Source organism: Lemur catta, chromosome 7, assembly GCF_020740605.2.
Source record: "Lemur catta isolate mLemCat1 chromosome 7, mLemCat1.pri, whole genome shotgun sequence".
Lineage (NCBI taxonomy): Eukaryota > Metazoa > Chordata > Mammalia > Primates > Lemuridae > Lemur > Lemur catta.
In genome coordinates, this window is record NC_059134.1 from 72,621,099 (window position 1) to 72,636,675 (window position 15,577).

Consider the following 15,577-nt stretch of genomic DNA (forward strand, 5'->3'; position numbering starts at 1 on the left):
TAAATAATAGCTACACTTAATTGTCTGATTATTATATATTAGGCTCTGTGCCAAGTCCTTTACATACATTATCTCCATCAATTCGCATCTCCCCTGAGTTAGGTAATCTTATCCAAATGTTACAGATGCTTATCTTTAACATGTTACCAAACTGGTAAGATTACAGTATGAGAACTCAAACCTAGCTCTGTCCTGACTTTAAAGCTTCTATCTTAGGTTCCCATTGTTAGAAAAGTCTGAATGGTGTGGTAGGCTGAACTAGGAGGCAACTAAGATCCCTTTCTAGTTCTCAGATTCTCTGATTCTATGAAACATTACATTCCCCCAGTGTACTTAGGCACTTATTTGTTGATACATCTTGGTAAGGAAGTTTTAAAAAGCTGAAAATGGTAGGTGCTGCTGCCAAATGAAGTTCAATTAGAAGTAAAAATCTCTGTATTATCATGAAAAAGCCATGAGAGAGTAGGTTTAATTTACTTGTAACTCTTTGCCAACTTATTTATTATGTAATCAAAATGCATCTATACTGGAAACATAAATAACACAAGAAATTTACCTCTATAAGGCACAGGAATTGTTCCAGTGAGGTTCATTAATTCCCTGGAACTGCCATCATTAAAAACTGAAAGGAAAACAATGATGTAATCATAAGCATTTTTAGAGAGGCTCCCACGTAAGTTATTCTTTCAGAAACATTGGTTAAAAGTCATTATTATCCTTGAAAGGGCTAACTTGTTAATGTATCATCCATTCTGCCCAATAACAAAGAATACTTTGTTGATTCACTCAATAGGATCAGCTTTTGAATGAGTAAAGAAAAGATGCTTTAATTACAGTCATACTGAAGCTATATGGTTTAGCCTGTTGCTCCTAGGCTACAAACCTGTTCTATATGTTACCATAGTGAATACTGGAGGCTGTCATAATACAATGATAAGTATTTGTATATACAAACATAGAAAAGGTAATGTGTTGCCATACAATGTTATGACAGCTACATACATCACTAGGTGATAGATTTTCAGCTCTATTATAATCTTATGGGACCACCATCATATATGCTGTCACTGACCAAAATATTGTATGGAACGTGACTGTAGTACTTGGAAAAATGAATGTGAGTGCTACCATCCCAGTATATATGAGCTCCTGGTCCTCAACTAACATGATTATAAAACTATTTAAAAATCACTATCAAATGAGACCATACTAAATGTTAACTGAGTATCATTATATTTTAGAAATCCCCAGATGTTTATCCTCACTGTCATTCTCAATCCCAATGTAGTATTAAACCACAATTTTTTTTTATTTTTTAGAGATGGGGGTCTTGTTATGTTGCCCAGTCTGGACTTGAACTCCTGGGCTCAAGCGATCTTCTCACCTCAGTATCCTGAGTAGTCAGTATTAAAAATAAAAAAAGAAATGTTTTCGTAAAGATAGATGTTTTCTTTTAATATCAATCGCTCATGCCACACACTTTTTCTATCTATAATTAATCTATAATTGTGTATGTGCCCTAATACACAATTAAAATAATTGCTTACTTAATTCTATAATTTTAAAATGTGCCCTAATTGGGCAATCAATTTAATTAAGGCACATACTTTGGATTACCTGGACTGCTATTATTTGTAACAATGATTTGTAATTAACACTGTATCACATAGGGAAAAGGCTGTAATGCGTAGTACGAGAACATAGAACTACAGTCATGCACAGGATAATGACATTTTGGTCAATTACAGATTGCAAACATGACAGCAGTCCCATAAGATTATAATGCCATTTTTACTGTATCTTTTCTATGTTTAGATATACAAACACCATTGTGTTACAACTGCCTGCAGTGCTCAGCAAAGCAACATGCTGTACATCCTAGGTGTACTGTAGGCTATACCATCTAGGTTCATGTAAGTATTATACACTCTGTGTATGATGTCCTCACAATGATGAAATCACCTAAGATGCATTTTTCAGACCATATCCCTGTTGTTAAGTGACACATGAGTATAATTGTTGACCTGGGTTCTTTTACTACCATTAACAATTGTAAACTATACTACAAATTACTCTTATTTTGTGCGTATTTTACAAAACACCTTATATAAATTTGGGACTTTGTTTACTCTAAAAGTATTTTTGTTGTTGAGACAAAGTCTCACTGTATTGCCTGGCTAAAGTGTACTGGCATCATCAGAGCTCACTGTAACCTCAAATTCCTGGGTTGAAGCAATCCTCCCGCCTCAGCATCCTGAGTGGCTTGAGACTACAGGTGCATGCCACCACGCCTGGCTAATTTTTATTTTTTGTGGAGATGGGATCTTGCTCTTGCTCAGGCTGGTCTCAAACTCCTGGCCTCAAGCAATCCTCCCACCTTGGCCTCTCAAAGTGTTAGGAGTACAGGCATGAACCACCGCGCCTGGGCATCTAAAACCATGTTGATAACAATGGTTTACACTTGGTCCTGCCATATAAAGCTATTATGAAGCTATACAAGTTATGTTTGATGATGTTGGAGTCCTTATCAGTTTTGATCAATATATTTATTCTTTTACATGCAATAAAACCTAGACACTTAAAGTTCTAGCCCCAGTCATTTTTCTCTCCATAGAAGCTATTTTAAAACAAACTTTAATTTTAGTAATATGAAGTTTTTTGTAGTTCAAAATACCATAGTATAGTATGTGGACAGAAATAAGGTGGGTCAAAATGAGGGGGAATTGTGCCCTAGGTTTTGAAGAGGACTTTGGGTTCATCTCTTTATTGTCCAGGAAATACAGAACTGACTGCCCCTCTGTTGCCTCCCACCTCTCTTCACCAGGTTCCTAATGTTTTCAAAGCCATATGAGTGAGTGAAATTTACAAAGTCTCAGCTACAAAATTCATTTCTTTGCCTTCAGAGCCAAGGGTCTCATAATGGATAGGAAGCAGCATGGGTTTTCCCTTGGCCCTGGCACATTAGGTGTTTTCAAGGAGACAGGGTTGAAGAAATTATATTAGGATTAGGTGAGGACAGAAAAGATTATTTTTAAAAAAGGAAAAGTCCAGGTGTTGTCATTTCATATATAAATCCCAACTTTATTTTGTCTCAGTAAAAAGTAGAGACAAACTGCCACCTACCTACCCTACAGAATTAAAGACCACATTAAAAAATATTTTCCTCAGTTACAAAACGACAGGGACAGTCCACAGTATACTTTTCCAAATATGTTTCTGAGAATATAAATAGATGCTATGGGGGGGGGGAGATTCAGTATTTAAATAACCTTAGAATATACTGTACAATATATTCTGTCTCCTCTTGATGATATATAATGCATCAGCATATTAAAGGCTCTCAGAAATCTTGGTGCAATGAATCCCATTTAATTTTAATTCATAACTGTTCAAACTTAACCACAGAATTCTGTCTCCACTCCCCACTCCGAACAACATTCTTCACAACAGGGGTCTAGGGATAGCACTTTGGGAAATGGATTAAACTATCTTTAACATCTCTTCCTAGGTTTAAATGTGCATAGTTCTATATTAGAATTTAAAAAAAAAAACTTGAACGAACTAAAGAAATATAGGATGTTACTACTAGAGCTTACAATTTCCTAACCCCCAACACTTTTACTAGGTGGAGGTTCAGTCCTACAATTGAAAAACCAATAAACTTAAAAGGAAAATGGAAAACCTACAATCATTAACAAAAAGAGTAAACTCAAAGTACAGTAATTAGTATTTTTATTGCATAAACTCACCATATAAATCCAATACAGGTTTGAGATCTTTGTATAGAGTAATAACATTGACAGTTTCACGTACAGTTAGGTCTCTGTATTTGTACTGAAAAGCAAAATCACATGAGAATTTAGTTTAAAATGAACACACGTATTTTACTGCTAGACTAATTTTCCTAAAATCTTATTTTCTTTATAGCACTCTTCTTAAAAATATAGTGGTTCACTAATCCTTACCATTAATAAAAGCTGGAAAGAACTTCAACAGCTTTCTCTCCTGCCACCTATTTGAACCCTTTACTTAAGCTACTCACCTCCATTTTAGCTCTTCTGTCCAACTTAAGAGGCCCACCACCAAATCAAATCTTTTTTTTAAAAAATGAGTTTCATTGTATGTTTTATTTTTTTTAGAGATAGGGTCTTGGTCTGTCACCCAGGCTGAAGTGCAGTAGTATGATCCTAGCTAAATGAATAGCTAAGACTACAGACATGCGCCACCATGTTCAGCTAATTTAAAAATTTTTTTGTAGAGACTGGGTCTTGCTATGTTGTCCAGACTGGTTTTGAACACGTAGCCTCCAGCAATCCTCCTGCCTCAGCTTCCCAAAGCGCTGGTATGACTGGTGTGAGGCACAGTTCCCAGCCTCAAATCACAATCATTCTTGAAGACCTGGCCTACAACTTTCTCCCTCTTCTTAATGAATCCTTCTCCAGACTTCCTGTTAGCCTATAATTCTCTCTCCCTTTCCATCAAACTGCAGCATTCATTGTCAATATCAACTGTTTAGTTATGTATCATTTGCTGTATTGTATTTTTCACCCCACTTTGTACTACTCCAGGACAGGAGAACTAGCAACCTGGCTTACACACTCCTGGCAGGTGATACACTGAAGCTCACTAGTTGACAAGCTCCATCCAGGCACAAACCTTTCAATCAGCTGTTAGTGCTTCTCTCTTAAAAAGGAGCAGTCAGCTATTCCAATAAGACTCCAATACACAAGCCAGAGGCCAAAATAAACAGAAAAGAAAGAACTAACAAGTAACAGAGGGGTTATGTAAGGAACAGAAGAAAATTTCTAAAAGAATTAGGATTCATAACTTCAAAGAAAAAAAATGATACTGTACCCATGAAACAAGAACATTCAAAGAAGAAAGAACTGTTGAATATAAAAAATGTGAAGGCAAAAACAAAACATTCAATAGAAGCAGAATATAAAGCCAAAGAAACCAACATAAAGAGACAGTGATAGACGATAAGGAAGAAAATACAAGAAAAATTAGGGAATAAATCCCAATCTACTCAAAGGTATCTTTTCAGAATTTCTTGTCCTCTTTTGTCCTGCAGCACCCATTTTTCCATACTACAGGATTAGTCCTATTAGCATACAAACATACTCTTATTTTTCCCCATCTTATTTACACAAACGAACCTGTTCCTGAACTCCCCTGCCCTCTAGCTACCACCACAAAGCTGCCTACATTTGTTGCCTTTGATTGCTCTCTTCGTATACTCTTTTTAAAACTTTTTATTATGGAAAATTTCATCTAAAAGTAGACAGAATGGTATAACGAACACCCTATATGCAACCTGAACAATAATCAACTTTTAGCCAATTTTATTTATTCTATAATTTCATTCACTTTTCCCTTCTCTTGTATTATTCTGAAACAAATCATTACATTCTATCACATAAATATCTCAGTATCTATCATTAAAAGAACTTTAAAAACTCACAATACTACCACACTAAAATAATCACCATTTCCTTAATATCATTAAATTTCCAGTTTCATGTCATACAATTTTTTTTTTTAGTTTGAATCAGGATCCAAGTAAAGTTCACACATTACAATTTGTTAAGATGTCTTTCTTTTATAAATTTTCTCACTTTTTAATAGTTTTATTGAGATATAATTTACATACCATATAATTCATACATTTAAAAGGTACAGTTCAATGGTTTTTAGTACATTCATAGCTGTGCAACTACCAAAATCAATTTTAGAATGTTTTCATTATCCCAAAAAGAAACGCATACCCTTTAGCAATGCCCATTCCAACCACCCCTGCCTTCACCCTACCACTAATCTACTGTCTCTATAGATTTGCCTATTCGTACAAAATGTGGTTCTTTATGACTAACTTCTTTCACTTAGCATGTTTTCAAGGTTCATCTGTGTTGTGGTGTGTACCAGGATTCCACATCTTTTTACTGCTGAATAATATGCATTATTTGGATATACCACATTTTACTCATCTAGTTTCAGTTGAGAAACACTCAACTGATGGGCTCATCTTTATTTTTACCCCTTGGAATTTATTTTTTGAAGAAATCTGTTCATTTGTCCTAAAGAGGCTCCCATGGCTTGGAATTTGGTAATTGCATCTCCTTGGCATAGTTTAATATATATGTTCCTGTGAATCAGTAGTTGGATCTAGAAGTTATGATCTTCTTCATGATTTTAAAAAACATTTTAATATTTTTTCTTCCTCTCTTTCTCTTTGGCAAGATCATTTCACATATGATATTTTTCCATCAGAAAGCACAAAATATCTGGGTGATGTTAGCAACCACTGAGGCTCAATGTTTAGACCCATTCTCTTCAAACCCACTCCAAACAGGCTTTTGTACCCACCACTTCACCGAAATTGCTCATCAAAGGCACCAATAACTGCCACATAGTACGCAATGGCCAATCAGTCTTCATCTTACTTAACCTATCAGCAGTATTTGACCAAATTGATTCTTTCCTCTTAAAACACATTCTTGGCCAGGCACAGTGGCTCAAACCTATAATCCCAGCACTTGGGGAAGCTGAGGCAGGAGGATCGCTTGAGGCCAGGAGTTCAAGACCTGCCTGAGCAACAAGTGAGATCCTATCTCTACAAAAAAATGTAAAAATTAGCCAGGTGTGCTGGCACGTGCCTGTAGTCCCAGCTATTTGGAAGGCTGAAGCAGGAGGATTGCTTGAACCCGGGAATTTGAGGTTACATTACAGTGAGCTATGATTAAGCCACTGCACTGCAGCAACAGAGAGAGGCTAGACAAAAAACAACCTCAAAAAAGTTCCTCATTTGATTTCTAGGACATCAACACTTGTATTCCTCCTGTCTGTGGCTGTGCCTTCTCAGTCTCTTTGCTGGGTTTTTCTCTTCTTCTAACCAATTATTATTGAGCTCTAGGGCTCAGTCCTTGGTCCTCTTCTCTATCTAAACTTACTCCTTTGATGATCCTTCGTGGTTTTAAATACCATTTATATATTGATAACTCCCAATTAAAATTTTCCAGTCTGAATCTCTTCTCTGAATTCCAGAAAATGTATCCAATTACCAATTTGACATTTCCACTTGGATTTCTAATGAATGTCAAATTGAACATGACCAAAACTGAACTCCTTATCTTCCCCCTAAATTTAATCCTCCTACTGTCTTACACACACACACACACACACACACACACACACACACACACACACACACACACACACCCTTCCAGCTGCCCAGGCCAAAAGCCTTAAAGTTATCCTGATGCCACTTTTCTTCACATCCACAGCAAATATGTCAGAAAATCCTGTTAGCTTTGCCTTCAAATTATATCCAGATTCTGATCACTTCTCTCTATCTCCAGAGCTACAATCCTGGTCTAAGCCACCAGCACCTCACATCTAGATTACTGCAAGAGCCTTCTTATGCTGTCTCTGCCTCCATTAACCCCCTACAGTCTAGTCTCAACATAGCAGCTAGAGTAATACTGTGAACAGTTAAAACAGAGCAATGGCTTCCCATGTTACCCCAAGTGAATGCCAAGGTCCTTACAATGGCCTGTAAGGCCCTCCAGAATCTCCCACACCACTGATGCTCAATGTCTAGGCCCACACCACCACTTCCCCCTTGCTCACTCCAGTGTAGTCACCCTACCCCTCCTTTGTTTGTTCCACTATCATGCACAACAAACCTGTCTTCACAGCCTTTCCATTTTTTTTCCTTCTTCCTGGAATATTCTTAACCCAGATTGTTCCACAGGTTGTTTCTTCACCTCTTTCAGATGAGCTCAAATAGCTTTTTTCAGAAAGACGTTCCTTTACTATCTGATGTAAAATTGGGACCCATCCTATTTTACCCCCCGCCCAGTGCTCTCTAATTCTCTTTCCTGCTTTACTTTTCTCTAAAGCACTTATCCCTTCTAACATACTACTTAATGTACTTAATTGTTTACTGTCTTCTATGAGATTTTAAATTCCAGAAGCATAGAGTTTTTTGTCTGATTGTTCACTGTTGTATCTCTAGAACCTAAAACAGTGTGAGGTGTATAGCAATCTTTAATGGGTCAGCTCTCTTCTACCCATTTAGCAGTGAATCCACCTATAGAAAAGTTGTAGATATACTATGTAAGAATACAAGTGGTAATCTATATAAAAAATCTGAAGTGGAAAGTTATTTGTGTAAAGAAAGATCGACTAACATAGTATTAATATACCTCTGTTATTTGTTAAAATGATGACAGAGGAGAGTGTTAAACTAAAACGTTTAAGTTGGAAGCTAAGATAACACTCAAAGGAAAAAATCATCAGTAGTAATATATAAAAAAAAGAAACATAAGGCAGGTGGCCCAGGGTATCGCGATGGGTGTCGAGATCCCACAATCATATTAAGAGTAAAGGACAATGACCTTCACCCCCACCATGCGTCCAAGGTCCTGGCTAACAATTTCTACATCAGACCACACCCAAAAGAAAGGATAACACTCCCAGCTAGCCCTTCCTTACGAGGAAGGAACACCACAAACTGCTCCTATTATCCTACTTACTATTCCTATCCTATCTATTCATAGGCTGTAGAGAAGGGATTCTGATGCTCAGAACTGTCATAATCACGTAAAAGATTCTTAGTTTTCCAGATGTTGGGACAAAAACCAAAAGATGGTAGGAAGCCCTCTCCCACCTCTTCACTATCTCCTTTTTTGTTTTTAGGGTAAAAAGAGGTTGGGTGGTGGGGAAGGAAGGTGGAGGAATAAAATACTTTCCAACGATGCCTTAGTCTTTGATGGCAGGTTCCTCTAGAGTCGCGGTCCCTACCAGTCCGTGGCCTATTAGGAACCCGCCGCTCAACACCGCCGGAGCTCCGCCTACCCTGCCCCGCCCTCCTCCCCCAACCCATGGAAAACTTGTCAGACATGAAACTTAGGAATTAGGAACTCGGTGTGCCAGAGGGCGAGCCTGTGCCAGAGGGCAAGCGGAGCTTCATCTGTATTTACAACCGCTCCCCATTGCTGGCATCACTGCCTGAGCTCCCCCTCCCCACCACCGTCTTCCACAAAACCGGTCCCTGGTGCCAAAAAGGTTGGGGACCACTGCTCTAGAGGATGCTTAGGAAACTTAATAAGGATTTGAAAAATGAATCAGTATTTGGATATTCCTGTCCTTTATATAAATACATATACATTGAGTAATAAATCTTAATGATTATGGTATCAATTTAAAAATCAAAGATGTCATGGAACAGATACTCTTCAATTACGTAGTATGTAAAACAATATGCTGTTTTTTTCAAAAACCGATATAAAAATGTTAGAAGTGTAGACCTTTACCTGGGTCATAATTTTCTACAGCTCCCCAAAACCTCCTCTATAATTAAGGATAACTACTTTATCAAAAGATCAAGACGCCTAGAAGATATGGTTAGACAACCCAGAGAGGCTTTCTTTTGAATTCCATCACTTTCTCTTTAGAGGTTATTCGCTCCTCACTCAAGGACTATAGGGATGATTTTACTTAAAAAAAAGTGCATATAAAAAAAGTTTTATACATAATGGTGTGTTTTATCAGAAGTTAAAAACCGCTTAAACTGTGGATTGCTACCATTGACAACAGTATCCAAAGCTATGCTGAACTGGAGAAGTCTCAGCTCTCAAATCACGTTACATGTATTTTATTCTAATTAGGTTTAGTTAATTACAAAACATAACAAAAGCCATGCCACTCTGATGTCAGGTGCCACGTTTTAAGTAATTACAAAATAAATCACGGCTTTAAAATATAAAATGCCTGCTTTTTTTTTTTAATGAAAAAAATACACCGGTCCTGAGCTGTGAAGATTGTAAATTAAACTCAAAGCAAATAAATGCGCGTTACGAGAAGCATACACTTAATAGTAGTTACTCTTAGCAAATCCCTCAAACAGTAATGGACTTCTGTTTAATTCAACTGGCGTACAGAGGGACTGACATTTTAGCTTCAGCTTCTCTAGACGTTTTTACTTATAATTGAGCCAATTCAACCAATAGTTACTGATTTCCCAAGGGTCCGGTATTGCGCTGCGTGGGGAATACAAAACTGAAAAGGCCACAATTTCCGGGAGCCGGCAAGGCAAGGGCGAAGAGGATCCCTAGGTTAGAACAGAGTGGAGGAGGATTGCCTCAGATCGAGAACTAAGTACAACTCCCTCTTTGTGTTTATAAAAACTAAGAGAGAACTAGACTGCCCCGCACACAGATCCAAACTCTGCAGAAGAGAGAAGGGCGGGCGGCTGCAGGTGGCAGGCGGCCTCCGCTCCGCGCCTTTGTTGACTGCAGCCGCCCCCCACCTTCCCCGCCCCGGTATCAGGGATTCCGGCACACGGCAGCAGGAGCCTCGGGGACAAGGGCCGCGCGGGCGACCGAAGACCGCACAGGGGCTTTCCGCTTGCCCAGGACGACAGCTGGGCTGGGCCGGGCAGGGCCGGGCGCGGAAGGGAGCAGTGGGCGCGCTCGGGGACTGGCTTACCTTGGACACCATTTTCTTGAGCTGGCTCTCCGACACCGCCATGACGGCCGCCTCGAGACTCTCGTCCCTGCAGGCAGAGGGTCAGCCACTCCAGGGCTGCCCTAGGCCGCCCCGCACAACCGCAGACCAAGTGGCCAGCCCCCCACTCCCCCGCCTCAAACAACAGGAAACCTGCCCCACGCCAGCACTTCCGCTTCCCTTACGTCACTTCCGAGGCCGCCATCCTGCCGAGAAGGGTGGGAACCGTGTGGGGCTGAGGTCCTGCGTGGGGTGGGTTCCAGACGACCCGTCCCTAATGTGCCGGACTCGGCAGGACGAGGAGGGTCTCAAAGATGAGGGCAAGCCTGTTCCGAGGGTCGAAACCCTGGGCCGGGATAAGATTGGCAGGTATTTCATAGTTACAGTCGCCTTTAGTCTTAAGGAAGCAGCTGAGGGAGGGGAGGGAGGAAGCAAGAAGGGTTTGTCTTAATCACTGATTCATCAAGTGGGAGGGCGCCGAGCTGGCTGAGAACTGTTCTGCAGCTGACTTGCCCTGGTGATAATAGTAGGCACGTGCACTTCTGACTCGGGCTTAAGTTCTTTCCAACTAATGCCCAGGGTTTCTCTGATTATCAGGTGTGTTTGTTTTGGGTTGGTGGTGGTGGTGGTAAAGTTTAAAAGTCCTTCGTACTTTGTTCGCAAGCGCAAAGTGTAGAGCCCTTATTTCTCAGGAAGCCAGACAGTAATTTCTTTTCTAGGATATCTTTCCCTGAGTCAGAATTTCTTCTCTGTGGCCACACATAAATGACAATGCAAGCTGCATACTACTTTGCGCTGTTTGTATACTAGCCTGTCCACTGACAAAGTCCCAAGTCCTTCGGGGCAGGCTTATCTTCACATCTTCACGGTCTTGTACAATGCAAGAATAGGTACTCGATCTTAATCGAATTTCTACTTCCCAAAAAAGTTCTTCATGGTGACTTGTGTTAGTCATCTTTATTCTACATCACTGCCAGTTTTATATAGGCACAGTATCATTTAGGGTATCGTAAAGCTTGGGTTTGATAATGTAAAGTATGATAGTTTGGATGGTTTTAGTATAGTGCTAATCAGAACAAGGCTGTGTATTGATTCCCTTCTAAGTTGGCATCTAAGTGAAGGTCACATACACAGAGGGCCTAATTAACAGTATGTGGAAACATCATTATAAATTGTTCCCAATACACACATAAATAAATGCTGTCCCAATAGGTACCGTTATTTTTGGATACCCTTACATTAGTTAAGCATACAGCTCCAGTGAAACCAAACTAGAGGTCAGTCTATCTTTCCACTGCACCTGCTGTTTTATGTCACTTAAAAACAATGTGGCTTTCAAACTGTTGTTAAATCCTCAGCTTAATCAGGAGAACCTTTAGAGCAACTCTGCTTTTATGAATTGGAGGAGTGCTAGGTAACATATTATTTAAAAAATTTTCTTGCTAAAGATAAATTTTAAAAGTTTTCAAAACAATTAATAAAATGTCTTTGCACTTGAGCCACTTAAAAACAAAATATCTAAATATCCTGGGTGCTGTATGAATTATATGAAAAAATTTTCCTCCTTAATCAGAATAAATTTCCTTCCACTTAATAAATCAAGCATCACCTGGTGATTTTAAAATCAAAGTTTATTTTATTCATTACTCTTGATATTTAAGGAAAATAATGTAAATTGGAAAATAAAAATTTATCTTCTGCTATAACATCAAGAAAGCATTTTAATCCAAGCCCCACTAAAAACCGTAACAAGAACAGGCACTACATGATTTTGGAAAAATGAAAATGTGAAAGTTAATAGAAGCATTGTGAATGTCAAATTGTCACCAAATCATAATGAGGTGGTTGTGGTGTGCTTAACTTATACATAGGACTTACAACATGATTGCTAATACTTAACACCCAAGGAAATATCAGATATAGGGAATTACTTCTATATGTGGCCTTCCAGAGACCAAGGATGATTATTCATCTTTGAATACTCAGATTCTAACACAATATGTGGAATAACAGTAGGTGCTCAATAAGTATTTGTTATATTGACACATTCCTTTTGTAATTAATGTAGTGAATTCTTGGTAGTTCTAGTACACAATATTTTCTGGTTATTGTTGAAGAGTATATTAAAAACGAGGTATTAGGTATTATCTAATTTCTAATTCATTATCAGACATAAGAAAAGGCTAGTTTAAAAAACACAATAAATAGTTCTTTCAGTTTTTTGGTTTTTTTTTTTTTTTTGAGATGGAATCTCACTCTGTTGCCCTGGCTACAGTGCAGTGGCGTCATCATAGCTCACTGCAACCTCAAACTCCTGGGCTCAAGCAGTCCTCCCACAGTGCTAGGATTACAGGTATAAACCATCACACCCATCCTGTTCTTTCAGTTTTGCTTTCCTATTTCATACAAAAGGACAGCATGGATACACTGTTAGAGTAACACCACAATAATCTACCTATGTACTGAAATTACATAGAACTAATGCTAACTCTTCAAATGTCCAAAGTTTTTATCCAGTTAATTCTGGTGGGAATCTTTCCAAGCATATTAAAAACTGTTTATTAATTTTTTTTACAGTACTTTGAGTTGCTTTTTTATAAAAACTTTCTTCAACATGGGATACTGAGTATAATTTGACCTTTATGACTAAAGTTCCTCATTATAAGCATCCGTTATTATACTAAATCAGCATTAATTTGACTGTTTCCTCTCTACCTAGGACATATCTGCCCTTATAAAACATCTGCCTCCTATCTCCCTGACCAAGTTTGGATTCACCTGTTAAATGCTTTCAAAGCACCTTGGACTTCTTCACAGTATTTATTACACTTGGAATTGTACATTTATTTGTGAGATTTGATTACTGTATCTCCCATAGTAGATTGTAAGGACCATGAGGGCTTGTATGTAGTACAGACTTATTCACCATTAATGCCTGGTATATAATAGGCTCCTAACAACTAATAGCTGAATGGTTAAATAAACACCTAACTCAGTGCGTATCCCCTCTACAACTTGCTGAGGGCAAGTCTTGGAATCCAGAGAATCAATCTTTCTAAAAACTATGTTAAAAAAAAAAGGAAGCCCCTACAGGAGAATGGAAGTAATCCTTTCGTAGTGTACTGGACCCCAACTTTAGGGTTTTGTGATAACTATTTTGGTTGTTAGGCCTCTTCCCCCTTTTAATGCCTAGAAAAAGTAGAAATTGTATGGATAAGTGCCCCTTAATAGCCATAAGTTCTTGGGCAATTTCCTTTTATAAAATAATGATAATACTCGCTACCTCTATGGGTTATTGTGAGGATTCAGTAAAATAATAAAGTGCTCATCACACTGCCTGGTATATAAGAAGTGTTGATGTTAGCTGTTACTATTACCATATTATTACTATTGTGACACACAACTGTCTTTCACATATGAAAATATTGCTCTTGAACCATCACCAAAGTGTATGTACTCAATCATTTCTTTAGGAGAGGTTAAAGGATTTGCTCAGAACCATCAGTTCATCGAGCCTCTCCCCCTTAAGACCAGTGGTTTTCATCAAAGTCTCATATTTTGGCTTTAAAGTAAACTGCTTCATTCATAATCCATTTCCACTAAAAATACACATTTCTCTATGGTTCTACTAATATCACACTAAATCATGAGATGTTGGAGATTCTTATATAGTCCAAGAAAAGGTTACAGAAAATTTCAGAAAGGAAGTCCCACTGGAAATTAAGGTATATTTTTTCTACATATATTAAAAAAATTCCTTTCCCTTTTACCATTATAAAGTGCAGATAAAATTTTTCTCCATTTTTTGGTAGCTAAGGAATTTGAAGAAGGAAAATAAAATGCTTTACCATTACTACCAACTATATTTTGTAAAAGAAACATTAATACTTTAAAATCTTGGATCTTTGAGTGTATACCTAACACAGATTTTGTAAATCCATACTGGGCCTTGAGATTATCATGTTTATTATAAAAGTCAAAGAGTAATTTTATTTTAAAGACGTACTACTTTCAAAATATTCCCAACGTGCTGAAAGTTCTTTTAGTTAAGGATATATAGTGTTTGTTTGTTTAAGAGACAGAGTCTTCCTCTTTTGCACCCAGGCTGGAGTGTAGTGGCGCCATCATAGCTCACTATAACCAAATCTTGAGCTCAAGAGATTCTCCCACCTCAGCCTCCTGAGTACCTGGGACTACGGGCCATGCACCACCATGCCTGGCTAATTAGGATATACAATTTAAAATGATGCACATTGCAGATGAATGTAGGTTTAAAGAACAGTATAGATATCTCAAGATCACCAAAGAAAGTTAGATTTTCCTCTCCTTATCCAACTCCTTAAGGATTGAAATCACAAAGCTAACCGAGAAACATCTACTTTAACCAAGCAGTTTGTAAGAATAAGTAATAAGATACAGAGGTTCTCAAATCTATATATGTGGGCAAAATTAAATGACCTTTTCTTTCAGGCAACTGCACTTGAGAATCAAAGTTTTAACTGTTGTTGGAGACCATGGATTGAGGATGCACTGTTTTGGAGTTTCTCAGTCACTGTATCTTCTTTCACTGTGGTTTTGATAACTTCACATACCCCATTGCTTCCCAGGATGCAAGGCAAACTTAGAAACACTTCATTATTTATATCATAATTTCCCTGAAATGAGAAAAATACGGATTATAATAGACATAAATCACTGAAAAGAAGTTAATATCATAAAAATGCATATTTTCTTGCTTTTCTAGTTCTAGTACAAAGTAATACAAGTTGAATTAAAAAAATTGTTCATTTATTTTTGTAAACTGAAGTTATTGTTTCAAAAAATTTTTGAAAGATGAGAGGAGCTTGGTCAAAGATATTCCCTCTGTGGGGAGGTAAGCTAGCCCCCTGCAATATGGGTAGCAGGTTGAGAGCTAAGAAAAAAGATGGTCAGAGTAGATTTCCTGGGGAGGGGCATAACATGGTCTCTGGGCACAAATATAGTAATCTCTGTTTCTTAAATTGATACATAATAACCATACGTACTTATGGGGTACATGTGATATTTTGATACATGCATATGATGCATA

The 15,577-nt window shown here is 38.0% G+C and overlaps 2 protein-coding genes and 1 long non-coding RNA gene across 6 annotated transcripts in view; 1 reads left to right on the plus strand and 2 right to left on the minus strand.

Moving 5' to 3' along the window:
• TSG101 (tumor susceptibility 101) overlaps positions 1-10,683 on the minus strand; it is a 36,027-nt gene extending 25,344 nt beyond the window's left edge. For 2 of the 3 annotated variants that reach the window (XM_045557651.1, XM_045557652.1), the window contains exons 1-3: positions 10,492-10,683; positions 3,750-3,834; positions 557-622 (exon numbers count right to left, since the gene is read on the minus strand). In XM_045557651.1, coding sequence (XP_045413607.1) covers positions 557-622; positions 3,750-3,834; positions 10,492-10,533 — 193 coding nt within the window. In that variant the 5' untranslated portion in view covers positions 10,534-10,683. The remainder of the gene's footprint in view (positions 1-556; positions 623-3,749; positions 3,835-10,491) is intronic. The other variant, XM_045557653.1, reaches the window with a different exon arrangement.
• Positions 10,684-10,713: 30 nt separating this feature from the next.
• On the plus strand, positions 10,714-13,852 carry LOC123642511. The gene is made up of 2 exons (XR_006736474.1): positions 10,714-10,878; positions 13,229-13,852. It is a non-coding gene; the product is annotated as an uncharacterized LOC123642511 (long non-coding RNA).
• A 949-nt stretch (positions 13,853-14,801) lies between these two features.
• Positions 14,802-15,577, minus strand: part of UEVLD (UEV and lactate/malate dehyrogenase domains) — a 37,546-nt gene continuing 36,770 nt past the window's right edge. For both annotated transcript variants that reach the window (XM_045557655.1, XM_045557654.1), the window contains one exon: positions 14,802-15,164. In XM_045557655.1, the coding sequence (XP_045413611.1) occupies positions 14,997-15,164 (168 nt within the window). In that variant the 3' untranslated portion in view covers positions 14,802-14,996. The remainder of the gene's footprint in view (positions 15,165-15,577) is intronic.